The sequence below is a fragment of the Rattus rattus genome, chromosome 4 (genome assembly GCF_011064425.1).
Source record: "Rattus rattus isolate New Zealand chromosome 4, Rrattus_CSIRO_v1, whole genome shotgun sequence".
Taxonomy (NCBI): domain Eukaryota; kingdom Metazoa; phylum Chordata; class Mammalia; order Rodentia; family Muridae; genus Rattus; species Rattus rattus.
Window position 1 is genome coordinate 47,146,359 of NC_046157.1, and position 26,359 is coordinate 47,172,717.

The window sequence follows — 26,359 nt, forward strand, 5'->3', positions numbered from 1 at the left end:
CATCCAGCAGTGGTCTATTCAGATAGCATACCATTACCACAGCCTGGCAGGTGTTATATGCACACAATGCCAGCTGCTGCAAGGGTAGCCCCTGGCTTAATAACATTTAATATGGAAACTAGGATGGTGGGGAAAATGGTTTAGTTCTTAAGATTGCCTTAAAGGAAGTGTAATATTCAGAGTTGAGAATGCTGTGATGTCTTAGGCCACACTGTCACGAGATGGGGAAAGATCTCAGTGGCATCATAACAGTATAAATTATACAGTAAATACATGAGGAATGGGGGAGCAGCTCAAGCTAGTAAGGTATTCATCATATATGCATGGCGGCCCAAGTCTGATGTCTCAAAGCCCATGTGAAGAAGCTGGACATGGTGACAGACACTTGTAATCCTAGAACTGAGGGGCAGGGACAAGAAGATGCAAGGATTTGTGGTCAGGCAGCGTGGGTAAAGTGGTGAGTGCCTGGTCATCAAGAGGCCCTGTTACAAAAAGCAAGGTAGATGGCATCCGGAGGGGTGACAGCTAGGATGTTCTCTGGCCTCCACATGCATGTTCACACATGTACGAGTGTAATGTCAAACTCACACATGCACCTGTATACAGGATCGATCATTCCCTCTCTCTCTCTCTCTCTCTCTCTCTCTCTCTCTCTCTCTCTCTCTCTCAATCTCATGCACACACACACACACACACACACACACACACACACAGTCTCACAGTCATCACACACACACACACACACACATCACCACCACATCATGTATGTCTGGGTGACATATCATATGTCTGGGTGACTGAATATCCTTATAGACCACATGTAATGTTTTTTTTTTAAGATTTATCTATTATATATGAGTACACTGTAGCTGTCTTCAGACACACCAGAAGAGGGCATCAGATCTCATTACAGATGGTTGTGAGCCACCATGTGGTTGCTGGGATTTGAACTCAGGACCTCTGGAAGAGCAGTCAGTGCTCTTAACCACTGGGCCATCTCTCCAGCCCGTAGTTTTTTCCTTAACACGGTCCTTACATTCATTCTCCAGATGGCTACCACACCTTCAGAGATGCTGGTTCTCTGATATGAACAGCAGCTGTCCTTAAACCTTTGATTGCTTTGTGCTGGTTGGTATTAACTGTCAACTTGATACAACCTACCGCAACTTTAGGAGAGCGTCTCAGTGAGGGATTGCCTAGATCAGCCTGGCTTGGGGGCAAGTCTGTGGGAGATTGTCTTGATAGCATCAATCGCAGTGAGAAAACCTGCCCATGGTGGGTTTCGCCGTTCCTTAGAAAGGGGATTCTCAACCTGAGAGTGGAGAAAATGTGCTGTGCAGTATCGTGTGTGCATTAATTCACTGTTCTCCACTCAGGGCTGTGGATGGGATGGGACTAGCTGCTTCAAGCTCTTGCTGCCTTGACTTCCCCCTCCATGGTGGACTATAACCCGGAATAGAGAGTCAAATAAACTCTGTCTCCTTAAGTTGCTTTTGTTGGGCTATTGTATTACAACAGCAGGAAAGAAAGCCAAAATAATCTTAAACTTCTGACCCTCCTACCTTCATCTCCCGAGAGCTGAGATTATAAACGCATGTCATCACATCTGATTTTATGCTGTCGTTGTGGTAGGGCTTGAGCCAGGGCGTCCTGCATCCTAGGAAGGCTCTTTACCCACATATCGCATTCAACCCCCTTTGACTTTCTGAGGCAGGTTCTTAAGCAAATTCACTCAAGGCAAGACTTCTGCCTCCTGGCATGGGGATTATAAGCATGACCCACTACATTCAGTCTGCAAACAGTTTTCTTAGTCCCTTAAAAGGTTAGTTTGAAACCATGCAGTTTTCTTGACCACCTCCTCTGAGACAGGCGCTCCTTCTTCTCTGTCCAGTAACTTAATCACATGCCTGAGTCTTCAGTTGCCTCCTTCTGGGCAACTTGGACTGCTCACCTAGTCTTTGATGGCAACGGGTATTACGTGAACCCCACCTGGAGCGGGTGCCAATCTGGAGGATGCTGGCAGGCGAGGAACTTCCTTGTGGAGTCCCACCCAGGCCTCAGCCGGACTCGGCAGAGCATCTCTGAGGTGACTGCTCACACTACTCCACCCAACATGCTCTATGAGAGAATTATCCCTTTGCCTTATTCTAGGACTCTAAAACACAGCACCCACAGGTCTCTACTTCTTACTACTTCTTATTTCAGATTCCCATGAATTCCTTCCTTTATTAACTTTGCATCAACAACCGGAACATCATAATTCATGACCTGGGAACACAGTTTAATGATGGACGTGTGCTTCGCCTGCCTGAGCCTCTGAGTTCCATTCCCAAAACCCTCAGGATGAAATCAAACTCTAATTCAGCAGCGGGACTCTTGGGCACTTTCATTTCCTGCGTGGCAAGAAGTGATTTTCAGTGCAACTACAATAACTAGCACTTTCCCACAGCCTGCTGTGTGACTGAAATAGAAGACAGGCTTTATGTGCTGAGCCTGGTGGTCCAGATCTCTGCTCCATGGGAGGCTGAGGTAGAAGGATCCCAAGTTCAAAGCATTCCTGAGCCCCTTCAGAGATGCAGTTTTGAAATTAAGAAAGTTGAGAAGTAAAAGGTTGAGGGTATAGTTCAGTGGTAGATATTACCTTAATATGTGCACACCTCTGGGTTCAACACCCAGTAACCCAGTATTCTACTCTCTCTCTCTCTCTCTCTCTCTCTCTCTCTCTCTCTCTCTCTCTCTCTCATATACACTTATGTGGATCATTTCCATTTCATCTTTCGATAAGCCCACGAGTCATTTCGGTGGTTATCGTTCATCTGGTTACTGTAAATGAGCACATGTCAAGTGGTTCAATAGTACCCAGCGAGACACTGAGAGTTCCAGGTGGGCACATTTACCAAGGCCGCCTTTCTAGGGTGTTCCTATGCCATGCAAGCCACACTTACCTGCACAGGGACTCACTGCAAAGCCCACCCTCCTCTGAGCTCTGTCAAAGACCACGTAGAATCCCTCCATCACGGTGGCGCCAATCACCAGCGCATTTGTGGAAGAGGAGATACCAAAACGGTAGCACTCATAATTGAAACCAGCTCCCATCATGGGCTGAATGTAGAGCTGTTCGTTGAAGAAACAAGGGTAAAGACACAGGACAAAGCACAGATTATACAAGAGCAGAAAACGGGAGGTCCCACTGTGCCCAGAGGCCCTCCCCTGGTCCCCAAAGATCAAGGGAGACAATGGCACCATTCCAGGCATCTGGGACATGAGATCAAAATTGTCTCAATAAACTTTACTTTTCAAAGCTTTTTAAATTTTTAATTACGTATATATGTGCTGTGCATGTTTTGGAGTGCGGGTTTATGCACATGAGTACAGTGCTTTATTCCAGGTCACTGGCTCTTCAGTAGACATCTTGCACGATTAGACTATCAGTCAGTCAGCACTGCCTCAAAGTGAGGAGTTACTCACCTCTTCCTTGTAGTCTAGGGACCTTAGCCTGGAGTAGGGGCTTGGCAAATGTGTGTTACATGAATGTATGAGGTGAAGGTTGGCCAGTGTTCAATGGGGCACACAACATCAAGAGAGGATCCACTTATATTAGGCAAAGGTGGAGGATATGGTTTTTTTCATAGAGGATTCCCAAGTACATGTACAAGGCACCTCTTATCACCTCTGAATGAACAAGCTACACAGAAACAAAAGATTATGCATCAAATATGAAGCAACTGACAGACATGGATAAGTGGCCAGATGGGACCCAGAGTGTGTTTGCATCTCTCTTTTTTTTTTGAAGATTTATTTATTTATTATATATAAGTACACTGTAGCTATCATCAGGCACACCAGAAGAGGGCATCAGATCACATTACAGATGATTGTGAGCCACCATGTGGTTGCTGGGATTTGAACTCAGGACCTCTGGAAAAGCAGTCAGTGCTCTTAACCACTGAGCCATCTCCAGCCCATGTTTGCATCTCTTAGTTGGTCCTTTTGTGTGCATGAAGAACTCAAGATAATAGACTTGGGAGACAAAAGCAGGCAAACTTCAGTTTAAGGCTAGTCTGGCCTGCACAGTGAGTTCTAGTCCAGGTCAACCAGGGCTGTGTGGTGAGACTCTGCCTAAAATAAATAATTCCAGATCATATATTTTATAATCTATAAGAACACAATATTAGTGACTCTCAGAAGTAGCATAAACGGACAGCTGGCAGTGTTCAGACTGAGAGTAAGCACATTTTTAAGGGTGTATAAAGAAACCCAGAATTTTCTGTTTGGCTAGAGGCTCTTTTTAATAATAATAATAATAATAAATAATGATAATAAAACATCAATAATAAATGTGAGTGTGTAAGTGTGTGTGTGTGTGTGTGTGTGTGTGTGTGCACATGTCTCAAGTCCTGTCCTAAGATTCTGGTGACAGGAACCCTGAATCTGACCTCCCTAGATTTTAGGGAGGGAGAAGGTTAGGCAGAGGCGTGCAGCAGAGAAATGTTTCCACCGTGCCCCCCTTGTGAGATCAGAAGCAGCTCACCCAGGCCTTTCCCAGTCTGGTGGTCCATCTTGCTCCCTCACAAAGCTAGGGCTCAGGGAAGGAGGATTGGAGAGTGGAGTAGGAGATATGGCTCAGGAAGACACAACTTGCTTTACTGAGCCACTTGGGAAACAAGAGTTCCTGCTGTTACAGGAAGTATGAGGCGCTTACTTCTGACAGGCCAACTTTATCGATACAAAGACAGAGTAGAAATAGAGCTGTGGTAGACGTCACAGGTGGCCTCAAGTTCTTTACCTTTTCCTGTGGTTATGGCTTGAGGCCGTGTGGCATCTCACACTGACAGGAGGGAGTGTGTCCCCAGCCCTGGAATCTATGTCCACTCCAGGTTCCTTTGGGTGACATCAGGGAGGGAAAAGGGCTAAGATACCAGAGCTGCCTGGAGAGATTTCCTCTCATGGCAGGAGCCATGTTGCCTTTCCTGGGAAAGGTGCATGAATGTTCTGGGAATGACCTCGAAGCAAGGGCCTTTGAGCTTCTCTCCTACTTAGCAAGGAGGAGTAGGAATGATAGTTGGAACAACTATCCTTGGGAGTTGGCATCACGATTCCTGCTTACGTAAAAGGTTAAGTAAGAATATGATTGATCAAGATCTTTAAAAAGATTCCTTATTGGATGATCTCAAAACTGATAGGAATATATGAGGGAAAAGGAAAGGGCTTGGAAATGATAACTTCTTCTTCTGAGGACCTAAACTTGCCAATACATTGTAGTGAGGGAAGCCTCAAAACATACTAAGGGAAGAGAGGGCCCAAAGAGATAGGGCCTTAGGGTCAACAGTAAAGAGTTCATTCTCAGGACAAGTTAGTTCATCCTTAGGATAAGTTAGTAAGTAAAATTTGTTACGCTCTTAAAAGAAATATAAGTTGGATAGATTCGCCTTTGCTTTAGGTAAGAGCTTACTTAAAAGAAGGAAATGGTATGGGTTGATGGAAAAAATGTTAATTTCTGCTCTTTATGGAAAAGTTGTATAGAGAAGAATCAGACTATAAAACTAACACAGGTAATGACATGAAGACATTTTAAAACAGCGTGAGCTTATTGAATCAGACGGTGATAAAATACAAAGGTTATATTGCTGTTGAAAGTTTATGCTTTGATTCTATTGTCTTTTACCTTGAAATGCCATGTCTGCTGCCCACCTGCATACAATTCAAACTGAATATGCCTGGCTAGATAGAATCATTTGTCTTGCAATACAATACTTAAATCATTTGACTCACAATATTCAGGTGTATTTAGCTATGACCTAATCATTTGGATGGTAACACTACACTGCTTAGATATGGGCAAAGGTTAATCACTGACTACAAGGAAACAAGGGAACTCGAAATGAATTTTAATAAGTACTTGTTGAGATTCTTGGATAAGAATTAAAGGAAAATCTGAAACTGGATATGTTTGAATGCATACTCTAAATTTCTGTATAAATAATGATGGCTCAAGCTATTCAGGGCCACTTTCTTGAACTTCAACAGGTGATCAGATTCTCACTATCTGCTGACTCCTTAACTCCTCCCAGGTTACTGAGCTCACTGGACATAGACATCAGCATTCTGAGAGCTCCACTATCACCCATGGCATTTGATGATGGAAAGACGGATGGGATTGATATGACAACATGTGAGGTGAGACCATAACATCCCAGGCTCAAGCTAAGACAGGCTCCCTCACTGCCTACTAGATAAGGCAGACTGACAGAGACCAGCAGACCTGCGGTATCAAGCACGGGCAACAAGGTGGTGGCCACAGGTGCCTAGTCGTGAGTGAGACTTGATTGTGTGAGTTACACGTGAAGAACACAAACCAGGTCTGTACCTGCGGCAGAATGGTGATTCGGAAGGAGCGACTGGCGTTCTCATCCCTCAGGTAGATAGAAATCTTAGGGAAATACGCCCATGGAGTTTCAGAATTTGTCCAGCATGCCAGCTGGGCCCCGGTCCAGAAGCCATCAGAAAACTCTGGAATCTAGACAAAACAGATCCTGTGAGAAGCAGGCACCAGCCTGGTGCATAACAGGAAACAGCTCTCTGCTTCCCTGGTCCCGAGCACTAGACGCCCACAGGGATAAACAACATCTCATTTGGACAGAGTGACAGGGACATCAGTCTTCTGGAAGAGAGATGGTGATGACACAATAATAATTATTAAAGCTGCAAAGGCACCCAGATCACTTCCTGGGATTAGCTGTGATAAATGCTTTGCGAATGACTACTTTAGCCTTCTAACGCACAGACCTGTGTGTGTTACCATGCACGCTACCCTCTCACATTACCAGGGAGGGAACTAAAGCTTATAGAGGTGTGACAGCTCACCCCAGGCCACACAGCAACAAGCCTTTTAAACAAAAAAAACCTCTAAAGGCATTTAATATAGTTTCATTTCTGTTGCTGTGATAAACTACCCTGATGAAAAGCCACTCAGGGAACAGAGAATTAATCATTCCTCTTACAGTTCAGGAGACAGTTCGTTACAGCCAACATGTGACAGTGGAGGGCGACATGGATGGTCATGTTATACTCATAGTTGAGAGCAGAGAGAAGCTAACTTGTGCTGTCTGACTGCCCTTACCCAGTTTTCTCATCTCTTACACAATTTGGGAAGCCCAGGCTAGGGAATAGTTTCACCTACAGTGGGCGGGGTATTCTATTTCAATGAACAATCTAGACTACCTTCACAGACATGCCCACAGGTCAACATGATCTAGACAATTCTTCAACCGCATTTGCCCCCCATGTCTGGTTAATGTCATCAATATGACAGTTAAAACTACCCAATCACAGTGGCCTTCAAGGCATTCTGGTATACTGTCTGCCTGTGGACTCCAGGGGTTCATTTCTACTAGGTGCTTCCTAGTGCACTGTTCTTAAACATCCCTCCTTAAGACCTCAGACCAGACCTCACCTCATCCAGAAAGCCTCCCTGACTCCTGGATTAACAAAAGCACACTGCCCCAGTTGTCTCCTACTTGGCCTTTCCCTGAGCCAGCTCATGGTGACAAATCTTGCTTCCTGGTAATGAATGACCTTGTTTTTGAACCTAGAACTTCTCAGAGGAGTGTCTCTCACCTCTGCCTGTGTAGGACTCAATATGTGTGCCCCCAAACTCTATACAAAGATAGCACTGAGGAACCTGTGGGGGGGAAAGTGACATCCAGAATCAAAAGGCAGCCACCTGTGCCACCCATCAGGGTCTGGAAAAGTGGTGCCACTCACCCACTCCCACCCACAGGGGAATTAACAAGCTCTTGTTCCACCTTAGCCTCAGGTCCTGGCCTGTGCCTGAGTCATATATTGGTGGAAGGAATGTGTCTGACAGAGACATGGGGCACGAGGGTTGGAGTGTCACCAGTGGAGCTTCCCTGACAAGAGCTCAGGGCTGGGAGTGAAAGAGGCAGAGCTACAGCAAAGTGTTGACAGGAACCTGCCCATTGGGAGCCAGGGACAGAAAGAGAGGTGAAGGAGGCTGAGGGGGAAGAAGGGACTGTTGTGAAGCAACAAAGCCTGCATTCCACTTACCCAGGTCTGTACTCAGCAGTACCTCAGATGTGATTAAGTGGGAATTCGTACAGCTCATGTACACCCTGAGTTCTCTGAGCTCTAGGGAGTGGTGGGGATAGCTATGTACCCCAGAGTCACTAGCAGATGGCGGTGGGGGATGACAGGCTATTCCTGAGATTGGGAGAAGCCAGGGCCAGGAGCCAGTCCTAAGAAACAGGTGACACCTACATCCTGAACACTGGGTGGGTGCTGTGTACAACAATGGCACATGCTAGGTGCCATCACCCACCCTCTGAGGCACAAAGCCACCTGGTAATCCTCCCACACAGCCAGGGTAGACTCGTCTATTTCTATTGCTGGTGCTAATACACTTTGTCTTTTACAGAAGTGATGGATCACCGACTGGACCATAGGACCCTTTCTCTGATGAGCTAGTCAGGATGGAGGACTCATCATCTTGCTGGATCTCACAGAGCTAAGAGTGCCTGGGCCTCCGAGGAATGCCCAGTGTTCCAGTGAAATGCACAGCCAGCTTCCATATTAATAAAGAGTGAGTCCCAGAGAGGTCAGGCACGTGTCTAGATGGTACAGGTCAGATCTGGAGGTCCCTGAAAGTCTCCCCAAGGGCTGTTGCATTCCAAACTCGGGTCAGTTTTAAAGTTGGAAGACACTTTGTGTAGGTGCCATTTTGATGATGGATTCTACAGCCAAGGAGGTGCTGGGCTGAGACGCCATAACTGGCATGATTGGAGCGTGGGGCTTCTTTTATACACAGATGTAGAAACCATTTTTTCTACATTCTGCCTGAATAACACACACTGGGGGTCAAGAGCCAGACATTATAGTTTCTTCTAGTCTAGATATAGCCTTTTGCTTAAGTAGGGAGAGACCCAGGCCAAGAGGATGGGCTTCCCTTGAGTCTTGTAGTAAAGGGGACCAATGCCCAGAGGCCCTCCACTGTAAGGCAAAGGACACACACTACTAGAACACGCCCCACCCAAGGCTGACGATCTCCTGCCTTTCCTCCCCGATGCAGGTGCTAAGTGAAATCATGGGATAATTTTAGACACAGCAAACAAATGTTGTAAGCTCCTGGCCTCTGTCTCGTGGTTTGCTTAAGTCATGAGATGCTGAGATGAACTCAGGGTATGAGCCGCTCACCTCTCCACGTACCTGCCGGGCTGCATGCGAAGGCTGGTTGTAGCTCACTGGCTATTACACACCTGATGCTCTACCCTGGTCCTTGTGAGTCTTGTGGATCCTTTAAAGCTTGGAAGGTAAAACCTGAAGGCGCTCACACTACTCCTGCAGAGGACACACTTCTATTTAAGCACTGGGCATATGCTCCTTATTTTAAGTAGGGTCTGATTTTTAGCAAGCATTCTAACTTTACAACATGAAAAGACTGACTTAGCATTTTTGGGGGGTGTAGCAGCTGTTGGCAAAGATAGGGATTTGTTCTGCTTTTGGCATGGCTGCTCTGGACCACTGCCTGACATTAGAAACCAACCCCTGTGCACACACTCTTCCCATAGAGATCCAGGGTTCTGCAATTTAGGGACAGGCTAACAGAGGTTCCTCTGGGGCTTTTTGCTGGAATCTGACACATCTACGGTTATCTGCTTTTCTGTTAGTGGCTGGGATTTGGCCAACTTGGTCTCCCTCCAGCCCCTTGTCAGTATCATCTGCAGGCTCTGGGCACAAAATGCTCATGTTTGGTCCTCTAGTGAGGACCCTGAGTAGACACGAGAAAGACAAGGGGGACCCACCTCTCTCTGGGCACAGGGAAGTGTTAATATCGTTAAATTATCAGTTACAAAATCTGTCAATGTTGTTTGTACTTTTAAGTACACCTGTGACGTTCATTTTCCTGTAATAAGCAAAAATGTTGGGGCAGAGCAATTTGACTTCCTAGTTAGCAGCTGATTGACTCCTCCTTGCTGTTCTGCAAAAAGAATTATCAGCCTAGCAGCCAGCTGGACCATTATCAGCCACATTTCCCACAGCCTAAGCCAGGGAAGTTTGAAACAGTTACTGGCAGACTTTTTGTTGTGGTAAGCCTGGGTGAACTCTAGAAGATCCTGAAACCATGTCTACCTCGGCCAGGCAAGGAACAGTTCCCCTGGTAGTCTAGAAAAGGTATTGTGTGGAGGCAAGGCAATGATTGGTCCAAACAAATGGCTGCGATTGGTTCAGAACAAATGTCTGTTAGTGGTCAAACAAAAGCTGTGATTGGTCCAAGCACCCCTTGAGCTGTGCAAGCAGGCTGCTGAGGTTCATGCCAAGAAACGACAGAAGAGGGCAGCACTGGTGACGTGGCAGAGTAAGAGGAACAGCAGCAGACAGCGGGGCAGCGGGACAGCCAGACAGCGGGGCAGCGGGGTAGCTGGGTAGCTGCTGCGGGAGGTGGGGGCGGGGCTAGGGCAGCGGGACAGCATGTTGAAATAAACCTGTCCTCCGAGTTTCTTTTAGCCATGCTGTTTTATCACGGCTACAGAAAACCTAAGACCTGTGGAGGCCTATAGTCGATGTGAGTGCCTCCCTCGATAGCCCTTCAGTCTACTGAAGAAGGCCTCTTGCTGCACCTGAAATATCAGTTTCAGTTTGTCTAGTTAGCCAGCCGGCTCAGAGGAATCTGTCTCTGCCTCCCCAGTGCAGAATTGCAGGAAATCACCATGCCCATGACTGCTTTGACATGGCATCTAGAGCTCTGAATTCTAGTTCTCCTGCTTGCACAGTAGGTGCTTTATCCTCTGTGCTGGTCAGATGCTTCTACACTCCCTGGAATGTTGGGATGATGTTGGGAGAAACAGTAGGCAAGCCTCAAAAGCTATGATGTTTTTGATGGCTAGTCTTGGCTGTCAACTGTCAGCCAATGTTTGTTTATTGTGATCCACCTAATAAATCATATATATATTAATTCTATTTGTCTGCTTCTTTAGTTAACCCTGACTAACACACTGCCCTCAGCAAGATATATTTGTATTTCAGGACACAACCATCAAACAAGTGTTACTTTGGCCAACTAGTTTGTTTTCTATGAGATGTTTGGATGCCATTCTGGGTTAAATGAAGAACAATGAGGAAACAGATTTGGGGCTTGCTTCCTTTTAAAGGACACAAATGCAATTGTGCTTCCCTGTTACTTTAGCACACAGTTACGTGCTAGATACGTTTTTCTACCATTGGCAGTATGGAGGAAGCCGTGGGGGTTCCAAGATTGTAATGGAGGGGGTCATTCCTATTGTCTCGAGACATCATAGCCCAATGCTTCACTTACAGGTCTGTGGAGGTGCTGGCGTGGGCATGCCTACCGGGCTGACAGCTGTGTAAAAGCGGGTAACAGCAGACACTATGTAACTGGTTTAGGCATTGATTTACACACCTTTCATGGCTATTCTGTGTACTTCTTATAGAGTTTACTGCAAAGCCATATGTTGTGTACTCATTATGTTTCTTATGTTTCATTTATTTTTAAGACTTTATTAATTATTGTTATTGTGGAACACTCATGTGTAAACACATACAGAGGGGCCACACATGTGGTATACAAACCATGTGGAGAGGTTGGTTCCCTCTTTCCACCTTTACATAGGAATCCAACTCAGGATGTCAGACTTGGATGGCAAGCACCTTTCCCCAGCGAGCCATCTTGTCTACCTTTGTATCTAACGATTGGCCCATATCGCCCAGGTTTGTGTAAGTACACCTCATGATGCCTGCATAACAACAGCATCACTTGGCAATGCTGCCCTCAGACCAACTGACTGTCATTAAGCAGCATACGATGTAACCATTCCGAAGATGATTTTTTACTTCAGATAAAAAAAAAATCTTGTGCCAACTCAACTATTAGTTAAAATACTGGAAGTATTGCATGCTGGGAACCAAACCCTCTGAGGTCGACATGGAGATATTGCACAGAGATTCCCATCCAAAGGTAACTTGATTAAGTGAGCTTCACAAGCAACAGTCTACCAAACAACCTGCTCTTTAGGATCTTCGGAACACTGAGTAGTAGTTCAGAGACTTACAACACACAGCTCCATCCTTGAAAATCCACAAGTATCTTGGGACTCACCAGAGAAGTGCGTGCCACGGCTTCCACCACTGCATCAAACACCTTCTGGGGCAGGCGCAGGAGTGTGGTGCCGCTGTCCACAATGGCCTTGTCTGCGTTATACTGAAACAGAGAAGGGGGAAAGACACTGAGCAGTGCTGGGCCTTATCCACATACTGTAACCTCATTTCTATCATGCAGCTCAGTGGTGACTAAGCCATTTATTATACTCTAGAGCTCAGGCATCAGGAGATGTCCATGTAAGACACAGATACTTCATAGATAAGGAATCTGAGGCATAACAGAGGGACAGCCATAACCATAACCCATGGCTCTCAGACAGAGCTTTTTGTCCTCTTGGACCTGCCCAAGTTGCTTTCCTCTCTTGTTGGACAGAGGGACACTGAACTTTAGAAATTAAAGTGACCCTTTTAAAAGCAACTTCAACAAACTGTTCAAAATTTACTTTTATATTATCAATAGAAAGGAAAGGACAACTCTTAATCGACACCTCCAATTTGCCTTTGGGAAGGATATTTAATAATGACACACATATAATACACGATTTATACTCCATTTCATTTGATCCAAGTCTGGAGTCTTCAGTGGTAACTAAGGGCCTCTGACAATATAGATTTGTGAACTTTGGACCCAACTCTCTAGCACTTGATAGCAATGTAATAACTGTGTGTAGACCTGCCTAGTGACAGAGTCAAACTTATGCATCTTTAGGAGTCTTCTTCTTGTTAGAGCTGTGTGTGTGTGTGTGTGTGTGTGTGTGTGTGTGTGTCTCAGAGTTAAGGAGGATAAAGCTGATGCCAGTTACTTTCCATTTTCTATCTAGATAAAAGTTCTTTTTTAATAGAGTTGAGGGACCATCTGGCCAAGAAGATGAAAATGAAGTTGGACACTGTTATTCACACTCACCATCTTATACTAATTTTTCCAGGAGGTTGGGAGAAGGCTGGAGTGTGTGTGTGTGTGTGTGTGTGTGTGTGTGTGTGTGTGTGTGCCCTTTTGTACATGTGTGTAACTTACTGATTTGAACTCGTCATAGATAAAGGATCTATGTCTTCCTGTAATGATCTTCTGAGTTACCCTGTAATGTGACATACATTTTGAGTTCATACCCAGGTACTGGTTAAATACCAAAGCTTCTCCAGCACCTATAGGCAGAATCTAACAGGAATGGAAAATACTCACCTCTCTGCAGTCCAGGTTGAGGCTCTGGCCTCCAATTTCCAATTTCAAGATCTCTATTTGATAGTACCATTCCTCTTTAATTGGGGTATACCAGATATCTCCTTTATACAAACTTGGTTCAATCCCACCCAGGACCTGGGGAAAAACAGTTACAAATGTTAGATGTAAAACCTATGTGACTACATCAATAGCTTCCACAGAGAAAAATTTACTCAGGATAACACATCACCCAAAAAAGTACCTTTACTTCATTCTGATGTTCTACAGCAAATATTGATGCTTAAAAACTATCCATTTATGGAAGGTGGTGTGTGTGTGTGTGTGTGTGTGTGTGTGTGTGTGTGTGTGTGTGTGTACACATGTTCATGTCCCACAATACTTTGTCATAGTCTGACAAAGATGCTCCACTGGTATTCCAGGAATACAGCTCCAGCTTTATGATGCTGAGAATTCCCTCAAACAAATATAGTAAAATAGTAAACCATGCTGACTGGCATTGATTTACTGCCTCGAAAGTTGGAGATGAGGGAAACAGACCATATGATTTCCTAATCAAGATATTGTTTTGCAAAAATAATGGCACCCCACTATCCTAGGCCATCCTGTCTCTTCAGAAGGAGACAACAAAGATGCTTGGGGCACGTGGACTATTAGTTAAAGACAATGACTAGTGCTGATCCTGCTGCAGGGAGAACAGGGACTAGACACACCTCTCAAAGAGGTGCCTTCTTCTGCACCTTGACTTCCCGTGCTGGAAAGCTTGGCCTGCATTACCCCTGTGAGGTAAATTGCTCCATTCAATTTCATTCTAAAATTGTTATTGGGTGGTATGTGCCTATGTAGTGGTGGAACAAAGAGAAGGAGTGAAGGGTGAGGGAAGAAGGGAGAGACATGGTGGTCTTGTCTCTGATCAAGTATATGAAATCGTAAGTATGTATGCCTTTCCTAGAGGAGAACTACCTGCTGTACCTCCCCCTTGTCCCTTACTTGCTGGCAAATCTTCCCATGAAAAGCCAGCTGCTCTGTACACTCTCATGGAACAATAAAACAGGTGGGGTGAGATTTGGCTAAACAATGGGAGTCACATTTCCAGATGGCAAGATCATTAGCCATCTTTTAAAGGTTGTAAGACAAGTCCGTTGAATTGTCCTTAATGAAGTTATGGCTCCTAATATTTAGTAGCAGTTAAGCATTCCCTGTGTTGTACCTGAACAAGACCTACATTAGACTATGTGTCTAACTGTTCTCATTTGTTTCTAATAAAACAAAAACCCCAACAATTGGTGATTTTTCATCCCTTTAAGACTGAAAGATACCCACAAGACTACCTCCGTTGGTACCAGATCCAGCTACTGGCAATCCAGCCCCGCACATCTGCATGGAGAAAATGTCCGGAATTTTTGCTTGGGCCACCAGGGAATCAAAAAAAGTCTCCAGAGAGCTTGATGGCTGCAGAAAAGTGGGAAAGACGGTTACTGCTTCAACCACTGTGAAGACAAGGGTGGCCTGGTGCAGCCAGCATCACTCTCCTTTGGGATTCTTGGTCTTTCTACTTAAAGAATCTTCATGGTTAATTAATACACATGCTTGAAACCAGCTGTGATCACTCAGGCTTGCCATCTTGCTTCCTCCTGTCTGACATTTGAGGTTCTGTCACAAAAGTCTCCAGGAGCTATTAGGATGCTTCAAGCTGTTTGTCACGATTTCAGGAGAGGAGCTATGTGAACCTGTGGTAGTGGGCTACTGACCCAGGCTCAGATACTTAGAGTAAGAGAAAAGAGTTACTCTAGAACTCCTACCTACCCCTCTCGACCACAGCCACCCAGCATACACATAACAAAGGTTATGTGCATTTCCTTCAAGGAAAATGCATCCATATCCCAGCCTCTGATACTCCAGCAATCACAGATGAGCTCCAACAGCCAGGACATTCCCTACTGCAGAATTGCAGACCCTCTTTGTCCAGCACCTCTCCTGCACAGAGCTACATGTTTGGAGGACATCTCTATTTTACAAGAGTGTCCAAGGTCAAGGGGTTCTCTGTAAACAGCTCTAGGCTAGGATAGACTAGCGCTGCAGTTGCCATGAAGTACAGATGGAAGATGCCAGGGCTGGCTAATTTTCTGAGGTGCCATATTTTTTTTCTTTCATCCAAGACAGAGTTTCACTATGTTGCGTAGGTTGCCCTGGAAGTTCTCTTGTATTGACCTTGAGAATATCTGGAGTTACAGGTGTGCACCACCATGCCCTGAAAGGATAGTCGGTTTTTTCAGGCAGATGAAATGCTCAGTTGTGGGGGATGAAAGCCTGCCCATGGCCACTCTGAAGGAATCGTTGCTCACTAGCTATGAGAATTTGAAGCTCCATTATGAATGAGATAGGACCCTCCTCACTTGCTCAATGCAATTCTCTCTGACCACCTGCTCATTCCTCTGCTCCCATAATGCTACCACGGATTTAGCATCATATCCCCATGTGATCTCTGCAGAGAGGCTGTGTATCTTGGTGGACTGAAAGACAAAGTCCACTGTTGGGTAGTGGGGTTTGTTGGGGCCTCATCTCGGTCCTCTTTCCATTAGCAGCAGAGGATGCATGTTTGTTTCATGTCTGCCCAATCCTGGAACTGGTCCTGACTTTGTTCCCCTCTCTAGCAAATGTGATCACAGTTGCCTGTCTGTTCTGGGGTTTAAGAAGCTCAAGTTCTTTTTGTCTGAAGAACCTGATACATGCAGAGCTCAGATATAGTGTTAATTTTTGAACCATTTTCCCTTTAGGCCTGGGCCTTAGAAACAATTGAGGACTAAAGAAATCTAGAGTTGCTCAGAACCAACCCCAAAGGACCCAGATCCAAGAAGGTATGAAGAGGACCCTGGCATCTGTAGCTTAAGATGCCCCTGGTGGTTGTGATGCATAGGCTTTGGAGAACTACCTGGGACCCACCAAGAGCACCCACATTAGGACTATTACCCAGTCCTTGGCCAGCCACACCATTTCAGAGATAAGATACCTGACCTAGGCCATTCAGCTGGTCCTTAAGATGCAGTTCAGAAGCTAGCTGCCAGTAATCTTGGGATTTTGTGGGTGAAATGATTAAAAGGTCCTGTGGAGAGTCTCGATGCCACCCGAGAAATCCCAAAGTTCTGTTCTCATGAAGCCCTTACATACTATTAATTAAGTTTAATTTGGGATTATTCTTTAGAATAATTAGCATTTAAAGCATCTCATCCTTCATCTCCAACCACTGAAGGATATGATTTGCCCAAAGTCACACTCTGAGCAGGATTCATACCAGTCTTCGTATCTAGGAAGTCGACCCACAGTGCCAAGTACAAAGGGGCTCTTGAACCAGTCCTGGTTCTGCAGTAGGGTGAGAGTGGCCTGGGGCTCATGTTTCAACTGATGCTAAAGCTCTGATGTGTAAATGGGACACAAGGGCCTCACGGGGTCTGCCTCACATGAACATGAGCTGAGTGAATGGCTACCTTGTGATGTCCCCGGCCTGAGATCTGACAGGCACTTGGTTACCCTTGTTCCTTCTCCAGGAGAAGCCAAGGACCTGCCCACAACACCCCACTGTTAATAGACTGGAGCTGAACACGTCTTATTTAGGGTGGATTGTCCTGGGCCAGACAGGTCCACTGCTCATGTGGCTACATTCTTTCCTGAACTGAGCTAGGGCTCAAGGTGTAGGGCTGAACCAAGGAGTGGTGCCCAGTGGCAGGGCCAGGGCAGGAGACTCCTTCTGTTTTTCTCAAGTACACACATACCTGTCTGTCTCTCAAAGCCTAGGCTTCTGTGAATCCACCTACCTCTGGCAACTGCTCATCCTCTTTTAGCACCCCACTATTTCTTTGTATTGACCCAAGTACAGTATTGGAGATGACCCAATCCTGTCTTGCCTCATCTTGGGAAGGCTCTGATTTTGTGAGCACAATATTCCAATATTTCTTCCTGGCTCTTTCTGTAGGAGCTGGCTATCCTCAGGGCATCTGATCATATACCAGTTGCTGGTCTCTCCCCAGAGGTCCCCTGGTGTGACAGGAGAGCAGGATGTTGCTTTCGGTTGGTGGCTTAGTGTCTTCCATAGGTGTCATCTTCATATGATCGTAAGAGCTTAATTACATGTATGTTTCCCTTTAATGTCACCCTCATCAATTGAATTGAATTGACTTGGCAAGGTGTTAGTTCACTAAGAGACAGTCCCAAAAAACAAGGTAAAGGGTGACTGAGGAAATCACCTGATACCAACCTCTTGTTTCCATGTTTTGTGTGATACTCATTACCCCCATCACCTACACACACACACACACACACACACACACACACACACACACACACACACACGGAGCTAATATTTTATCTTAAAGGAAATGTAAACATGCCTGGAAACTTCATTGTGTGAAGTGTGAACACTTGTCTCTATCAGCTATGTGATTTTTAGTAGTTACCACACAGGACCCCCGTGTCGGTCCCTTTAATGACTGGTTGTCACAGCCTCGTCGCTTCATCTGATTAACTTGAAGAGAAAGACCCGCCTTACCTTGGCCAAGGCAGCATAAGCGAGTCCAAGGATTCCATTCCACTTAATCCCAGGCAAAAAGAAATTCTCAGACTCGAAAATAGTGGCAATATTGACCAAGAAAGAGCTGTTGAAGCCTTTTGGGATGGTGACAAGGTCCTCACCAACAAATCCAGTCCAGCTTCCCTGTGTGTACTTCACCGTGACCTCAAAGCCCTTGGAGTGGTACGTGCTGGAGCTGCAGAAGAAAAGTCAGTGATATTCAGTCTACACGCCCATGCTGTTTGAACCTCCTGTTGCCTAGACTTCTCCACCCTGACTTTGAGCTAAAGCAAATCTGTTCTCCCTTAAGTCGCTTTTGCCTACAGATTTTGTCACAGCAAAGGAAAAGATACTAAAACAGACTGTAGCCTCACACTGCGAAATAAAATAAACCTTCTTTTTCTTTTTAAATCATAATTGACTTTTTATTTTAAAAAAATCACAGGGAATGATATCTAGCTGATTTTATAAAAGTACTACAGTATCAAACGTTTTATGTCATTTAATTCCAGTGAAGAGCTACCCCATCCCCCTCCCTCTTTTTCTTTTAAGGTGCAAATTCCAACTGGATGAGGCAAGTGTCCTTAAAATAGAAAGTTCCCATCATATAGTCAAATGTCAAAAATACGATTTTTGATAAGTGTATTGCTTTGTGGGTGAGCAAGATGCTATTGGCACATTTTAGGTAAATAAACTTTATTAAAAACTCTGAGGTTATTTCTGTTTAAAACCTTCAAGATAATTCACGGAAAATAAACATATTTATTCAAGTACAGACTGAAAGGCTGGCCATGTAGCTATGGACATTTAAAGGTGCAGCAGCTCTTAAAACAAAACAAACCAAACAAAAATGGACGCAGTGATGTTACTTGGCATACACGACTGAAATGAATAAAACTGGAGGACCAGTGTTGCTATTCTATGTCCTGTTAGGATCTTAAAAAAAAAAAAAAGTCACACGCTTGGCTTAGCAGTCCATTTGGTCTTAAAATATTCATAAGTGTGAGAAACGTAAAGAAAAGACATCTGTACACGAACATGAAAAGAAAGCTATCCATTTTTCTTTTGAAATCGCGCTGCTATTTAAAATACTTTCGTAGTCAGAGCCTCCTTTGCAGCTGGCACGGTTTTCCAGGTCTACTTGGCAACTCGGGAAGCACCCCTGGTATTAGTGAGGTAAAAATGGTGGTGATTAAAGACCAAGCTGAGGGGTTGGGGATTTAGCTCAGTGGTTAGAGCGCTTGCCTAGGGAAGGCAAAGGCCCTGGGTTGATCCCCAGCTCCAAAAAAAGAACCAAAAAAAAAAAAAAAAAAAAAAGACCAAGCTGAAGTCAATAACCCGGCCTTTGAGCTTCACCCACATCTTCTCCTCTTGCGTCTTCAAGCCCACTGCCCACAAGCTTCTCTGCTTCTCCACGTTCTAGATTGGTTTCACTTTGCCCATCGCCGATAACTTGGACATCATTGGGAGCCTATTGCCGGTGGCCCTCCCGCCTGAATGGAAACCATTCAGCTTTGTGTATATCAACAGCAACATGGTTCCATTACCGCGATAGACTAACCAAAGCAAGAATGGGCAGATACGTTGCTGGGGAGAGCTGCAGCTTGCAAGACCGTGTGTACAGTGCAGCCGACTGCCCTTGAAGTCTTCTCACACCTGCTACCATCGGGCATTGGTCACGTCAGTGGGAAAACTCAGACAAACCTCTTGAGGGTGTGCAGACGTGAAAAGAAAAGTGGAGGTAGACAGGCATGTGGCGTTCACTGTAAGGCCTTTGGGACTTGAGCTTTTGAGGATGGATCAAAGATCGAGTTAAGTGTTGGTACAAGCTCAGATGCTCCAGGCACACAGCGGGAAATGCATCTACAGTGCAAGTCAGTAAGGGAAACAAATGCTGACATCTTAATTCCTGTGATAAGCGGGTCAAGTTCAGAAATGCTTCCAGAAGGGCTTGGCGTAGGAGTCAGCACATCTTTCCTATGAAGGAATGTTCTAGCGTTTGCTTATCTTATAATCTCTGTTGCAGGTACAGAGCAGTGGTGCTGTATCAAGGGAACAGCCACATACCACACAGAAGCATAAAACTTTACATATATACGTGTGTGAGTGTGTGTGAGAGTGTGTGTGTGTGTGTGTGTGTGTGTGTGTGTGCATGCGTGCATCTCCAGCAGCCAGTCAGATTCGATTCACCGTCTACATCTATGGAACCCATAAATTAACTAGCAGATCAGCTATCTTCCCCCCATCAGCTTCCTCAAGCTGGGCTTTGAAAGGTGTTTTATTTTCATGCTATCTAGGCTTCAGCATGCTCTTCAGAATAAGAGGCCGAGTGGCATCATAATCCATACAACATGTTTCTTGGTTTCCTGCTACTGCAGCTGTCTTACAGGGATGCTCCTAGATAATTCGATGCTCCTTGTAGAGAACAGAAAGGCGGCAGGAGTTACAGCACCAGGGTTTCCGTACATGTTCACACACTTACTAGCTGTATCATTCAGGACCAAACTATAGCATTCTCCGCTTCAGTTCCCCAATATTCTGGTATAAGGCAGGACCTTACCTCTGAAGACTACCTATGCAAACTAGAAAGGTCAATATGTGACAGATTTAGAACAAAATCCTGGCTCCCAATCAGTCTGCAACAAAACTGCTACGATTAGTATAATTACCAAAGGGCTTCCTTGCTTTCTCCAATCTAGAAGCTATCACTAGAAAACTCAAGGTTGTTCTAGAAAACAGGATGATACCACTGAGACCCCTAAACTTAAAATCTGACTGCCTCCTAAAAAGGGGGCAACCATTCTTGGTAGGGAAAGGTGTTGTCTCATGTCTCTGGGCAACAGACTTCTCAATGGTCCAGTGACCTGGACAGCACTGTCCAGCAGCACCTGCTCTGAGAACAGGCTGATCTATATGTGTGTCATCCATTATGGAAGCCACATGTGGCTACTGGAATGGGAAGGTGCCAGAAGGCTGGGAACTTTGATTTCACTTCATTTAGCATTAATTAACTTAAACAGCTCCACATGATCAGTGGCCACCCCTGTAGAAAACATTTTCTGGGAGAATGTGGGAAAATTATAATTGTAAGCTCACCCTCTTTGGGGCTCCTTTACTGACACTGAAACAGTGGAGGGGAAGCTGGGCAGGATCCTGAGCAACCCTGCGGGTTATTAGCACTTTAAAGTGATCGCCACATCCTCATTTGCTAACACCTTACTTGTCTGACATGGCGTTTCAGTTCTCACTTGGCTTTTCGTATTAATCATATCAGGAGAAAACCCTGGATGGGCTTCTCACTTCCAAGGCTTCCATTCCAGATGCTCAGACGTGGCAAACAGTCAGGGATGTGGGTGGTCAGAAATGAGTCTGCTCACAGCAATAAAAACATTTTGAGGGAGATTTGGAAGGCATCCTGCCTCTCTTCAGAGAGTTCAGGGAAAGTAGAACTAAAAAGAGAGACCAGCTGAAGCCAAGAACAGAACTTTTGGGCCATCTTACTTCAAGAGAAAGCTGCTGTTGTTTCCAGAGAACATGGAAGCGGTGGAGTTGTTGATTTTAGAAGTGAAGTCCTTGGGTCAGCTCTGGTTCTCCCAAGCCCAGGGCATGCTGAGGGCCCCAAAGGTCTCTTCATAAGACTTCTATGCACATCACAGGGTTTAGCATTTACTAGTAGGCTTGGTGATTTGGTCCTTGTGACTTGTCAATAATTTCAGAGGTCAGCAGAGCTGAATGAATGGGAGCCTTGGGTCTGACATGGCGGTTCAAGTTCTCAGGCTCCAAAGAAGCCAGCCCCTGATGGACAGGTCAACCACCATCTTGAAAAGTTACCTGAGCAACCAAGAGAAAGACCTGTCCCTACTGTTTGGAAGACATCTGTGTGCCCCCTAGCTTCCTGAAAGATACCACCAGGTGGTTCTTTGGTTCTCCAATCTCACTCATAGTCATCACGCAGAAAATGAATTGGTTCTTTGCTTCAACATCTCTGTGGGTTTAAATCCAGATGGAGCATGGGAGTGAGACACTAATAGACAAGCATGCATAGGGTTAAGTGAGGTACATATCGGACCTTTCACCTATCCAGTTGGCTGGAGGCCATTTTATTGTCTGAAAAGAAAATGCATTTGAAAACCATGCGGCCCTTTCCCTTTTGCTGCATAGTTATACACTGGCATTCAACAGCTGCAAAGAGGGCTCATGACGGTGACAAGCCGCACAAATGACTCATAGTGGCCCGTAGTCTTCTATAAATCAAAGAGATCTTTTCAGAGAACCCTGAGCCCAATCTCCAATTACTGAACAATGCTTCAGGAAGTTCAAAACCTCAACATAGGAAGGCTTGGGGTTTATATCAGAGGCTGTCAAGCCTAACCAGGAGCCTTATTATAACAAAGAAATCCGAGGGCCAACTCAATACTCAAACATCACAGGGCAGGGCCCACATCTCCACAAAGACATCTTTGTCAGAGATCCAGAAGGAAAGACGCTGTCCTCTGGCTTCCATCAGATTCAGAGGCTGAAAAACCTCACAACGGCCAGTATCAGCAAAGAGTACTAGACAGATGATAATTTATATGGAGAGAACATATTATTTATAATAATTATGTCTCTGCTGACTCTAAGCACAAACAAGTTCCCTCTCCCAGTCCTCACCCAGGAGAAAGCAATAATGGCAGAGACAGAGCACAGAGGGAAGTCTTGCTTTTTCTAGACCTGGGTGTGTTCTGCTGTTTCTCTTTTTATTTACTTGAAAGCCAGGGAAATAGATCTGAGGTGGCAAAGCTGAGGGGGTGTCTATGCCCTTTTGTGGGCTTGACAGGAAGGAAGGATGACCGGTCACAGCAGCAGCGGAAAGCCCAAGAGTTCGTATTGACTCAGATGAAGGCAGGCCTGGGAGCTCTGCTCACTGCACAGGATAAAGGGGAATTTCTGCCCACCTCCTACACACCTGGCTAAAGGCACAGAGTTCGCCTGAAGGAGGAGGAAAGCAAAACAAGAAAAAGACACGGCCTGCTGGAGCCTGAGTGAGAACTAAGGCTCATTGGCACCACACGCACTGCGGGGGTCTGTGAGAAAGCTGTCATGGCTGTCCACAGCTGACCAACTAACACAGAGTGATAAGAGTATAGAGCATCAGCAATGGTGACTTTTCTTTACCCTCGCGTGTTTCAACAACTGCATGCATGGTCTTGTCAAAGGATTCCTGGGTGCGCTTTGGCCCTAATGGAGCTGGAAATGAAGCTGCCAAGGGGCTGCAGGTAGTTGCCTTGTGGGAGGCCCTTGCATGTGCAGTGCACCGTGTATCTACATCACCCTCATTTATAACAGCTCCAGTTTCCCTGCTCCCTTCTTCTGAATCTTCTGCCAACAGGTGTGTGATTAGGAATGGAATTCTGCACTGCTAGGGGTTGGGGGTGGGCCGTGCATCTGCTCCAGATCTGTGAGCTGGGACTTCTTGGCCTGCAAAGCAATGGGTCTGGAAGGGAAGGTGTTTTGGGCCACTGGTAGGTCAGTGACAGGAATGGTGTAATCCTAGAAGAGGCAGGGCATCCCTTAAAATCCAGAACCGTCTGCCCACCACAGGGCTTCCTCAGTTCCATGGAATGAGTGTGGGTGGAATGTTATTTGTTGATCTGAGCCTGGGGACCTTCGGGCAGACTTAGCATACATTGGAGCATTACCTAATATGTAAATAGAAGGCATGTAATGTATTATTTTTAAGCTCATGAGGATTGTTTTTCACCCAAAACACCAGGTAACCAATCTAAGCCAGTTGCCCAAAATGGCCTCTGTGGGGTCTCAGTCCCATAGAGCTCATAATCTGCACACGGGTGTCCAGCATCCTCTACATGTCTCTCATTGGCACACTCATATGATACACTGAGCACCTTACTCATACCACCCCATTCCTGACCCTCATTTAGGCTGGTGTAGATTTCCCAGTACTTGGGATTTCCCAGAAGTACTTCAGATTCAGGTTTTCTGGAGTGTTTTCACTGAGGTACCAGGGAAAGGGGACCCACGCCTAGATGAAAGCTTCATCTGTGTCATGCATGCCTTACACAAGGCCTTAAGGTCACTGCACAAGGTATTTTGGGGCATTCGTGTTGTGAATGACCTGAGGTCGGTAGTGGAACTGAACACTTGCAGGGTCACATGGCTGCTCAAGCGTTTCAGGTTTGAGGGCACTGCATGGTTTTTGGATCAGATATGCAACCCCTGCATGGTCTATCCCAAACTCGTAAGAATTACATATGGGGTTAAGTATCATGGCCTTTGATCTTATTACAAGGCATTTAAGGTCTGGAAGCTGGAATTCAGAGAGACTCCTTGTTCCTTCACTTCCCAGGCTACAGGGTTAAACAGGAATGATCTGGAGCAACACTGTCCTGTAGTCCAGAGGCTGTGATGGAAGGGAGATGGGGGAATGAATAGAGACAAAGACCAGGGTGAACCATCAGTGTGACTAGGACAAGACAGCAAAAGCACCAAATGCCAACCTGCTGGTGCCCGGGCACACACACAGGGACTCCATCCACTCCACACACATGCCATAGAGAAGCTCTTTGTTCCTTGAGGGAGGGGCCAGCACTGATGTACTGAGATGCTATGAGGAGCCACCTGAGGTGCCACAGGCAGTCCCTGCCCTCTCTCCAGCTGTGCAAACAAGAGACCCTGGCGTTCCTGGCACCTAAGTAGAGCCTGATATGCAGTGGTTGGGACACACGTAGGTGGGCTTCCTCTCCAATGGCTTTCCACACTGTGAAGTGTAGCTTCTGTGTAAACAAGGGATGGGTTACACTTGAAAATCATAAGGTGATTTCCCCAAGGCTATTAGCAGAGCCTGACGTGAATTCCCTGGAAGAAGATGTGCATGTGTTGTGTGCATACACACACACACACACACACACACACACACACACACACACACACACACACGCTCAGACACACAAACATGCACACGTGAATACAGCTCCTTCGAAATGAGACAGATGGCCTTCTGGCTGTTTTGTTCCAGGACATTCTCAAAGATGCCAATCCAGGCCTCACCACTAGGCTAGCCCCTGCAGCTGTGTGTAAGCCACTCACCTCTCTGAGTCAAAGTAGGTGTCTATGTAGGAGTGTGGGGCACCTGCCACTGCGAAGTTACTGCTTCCGGTGTCCACAAGAATCCGTACCTTTTGTTTTTTTAAGGAGAAAAAAAAATTGGAAAGCCTCAAATTATTTGTAGAAGTACCAAGCAGAACAATTTATTAATCAGTAGAAACCAATATCCATACTGATTTAGGGAGAAATGCTAGAAAATGACATTTGAGGTTATATAGGAAACCTGACACAGCCCTGGAAGACACTGCTACAAGAACCAAGTGGGATTTGCCTCAGATACCTCAAGAGTCTTCCAGACAGGTTGGTTAAACACAGGGCATTTCGAGTCAGTAATACTGGATACCATGGCCAGTTCTTTAGTCACTTCTGGAATTCTGCACAGCTTCATCCCTGACTGGAAATTTCTTGCTTTTCCAAATATTTCTTGGAGTATCAAGCCCACCACAGTGTCCTTTCCCCAGGAACCTCTGTGTTACTGGTTTTTACTCCATCTCCCTGCTGAGTCGCTGAAGACACCCTTCACAAGTGCATCCTTACTAAGAATGTATTTTCTTTTCGTGTGTATTTTGCCTGAATGTATTAAACGCGCCACACGTGTGCTGGTGCCTGTGGAATTCAGAAGAGGGAATCAGAACCCCTGGAACTGGAATTACAGATGTTTGTGGGCTGCTATGTGGATGCTGGGGACTGAACCTGGGTCCTCCGCAAGAGCAGTCATTGCTGCTAAACGCTGAGCATTGGCTCCAGTGTTTCCTTTTCAGCGTCATTAAAGTCTCATTTCGGTATAATGAAGGGATGGTGGGGGTAGATGCCTGCAACCCCAACAGTGCAGAGGCAGAGAAGGAGGGTGCTGAGCTGGAGGCTGCCTAGGCAGGCTGCACATTGAGACCCCCACCTCTTACAAACAAAAGCTCAAATTGCCAGAAGTCTGATGGTGACTTTAGGCAGGTTCCATGCCCAAGCCAAGGCATCCCTAAACCCCAATTACCCCTAAATGTCCCGTTTGTCCTCTTTGCCCTTCTTCCTTAGGAGATGCCAGTTTCGGTCTTCTATTAGAACAGGTAAGTTTCCTTTGTTCTTGAACATTCTGGAACCATGCAGTTTTCTTCTACTTTGGCCCAGCTGCGTTGAGACTCTTACATGCTCTGGAGTTTCTACTCTTCTCTACCACCAGGCTGCAATCCATTGCTTGTCTCTGCCTCTCTTGAGGGAACCGGTGGTGCCCTTATGATAGAGAAGGCTGCCTGGACATTTCTGTCTCTTTGTGGATGTGTTTCTATTTCTTTTGGGAAGGAAACCTGCTGGGTCAAAGGGTAGACACCTTTTAAGTAAAAATGAATGGAGGAGTTCTCAAGCCGAGAGGCACGAGTTGTACCTTT

At 45.7% G+C, this 26,359-nt stretch overlaps 1 protein-coding gene across 1 annotated transcript in view; it reads right to left on the reverse strand.

The window, feature by feature from the left end:
• Window positions 1-26,359, reverse strand: part of Bace2 (beta-secretase 2) — an 82,060-nt gene that overhangs the window by 9,883 nt on the left and 45,818 nt on the right. The window contains exons 2-8 of the mRNA XM_032900357.1: window positions 24,963-25,051; window positions 17,853-18,069; window positions 14,633-14,761; window positions 13,313-13,447; window positions 12,131-12,232; window positions 6,368-6,517; window positions 2,946-3,114 (exon numbers count right to left, since the gene is read on the reverse strand). Coding sequence (XP_032756248.1) covers window positions 2,946-3,114; window positions 6,368-6,517; window positions 12,131-12,232; window positions 13,313-13,447; window positions 14,633-14,761; window positions 17,853-18,069; window positions 24,963-25,051 — 991 coding nt within the window. The remainder of the gene's footprint in view (window positions 1-2,945; window positions 3,115-6,367; window positions 6,518-12,130; window positions 12,233-13,312; window positions 13,448-14,632; window positions 14,762-17,852; window positions 18,070-24,962; window positions 25,052-26,359) is intronic.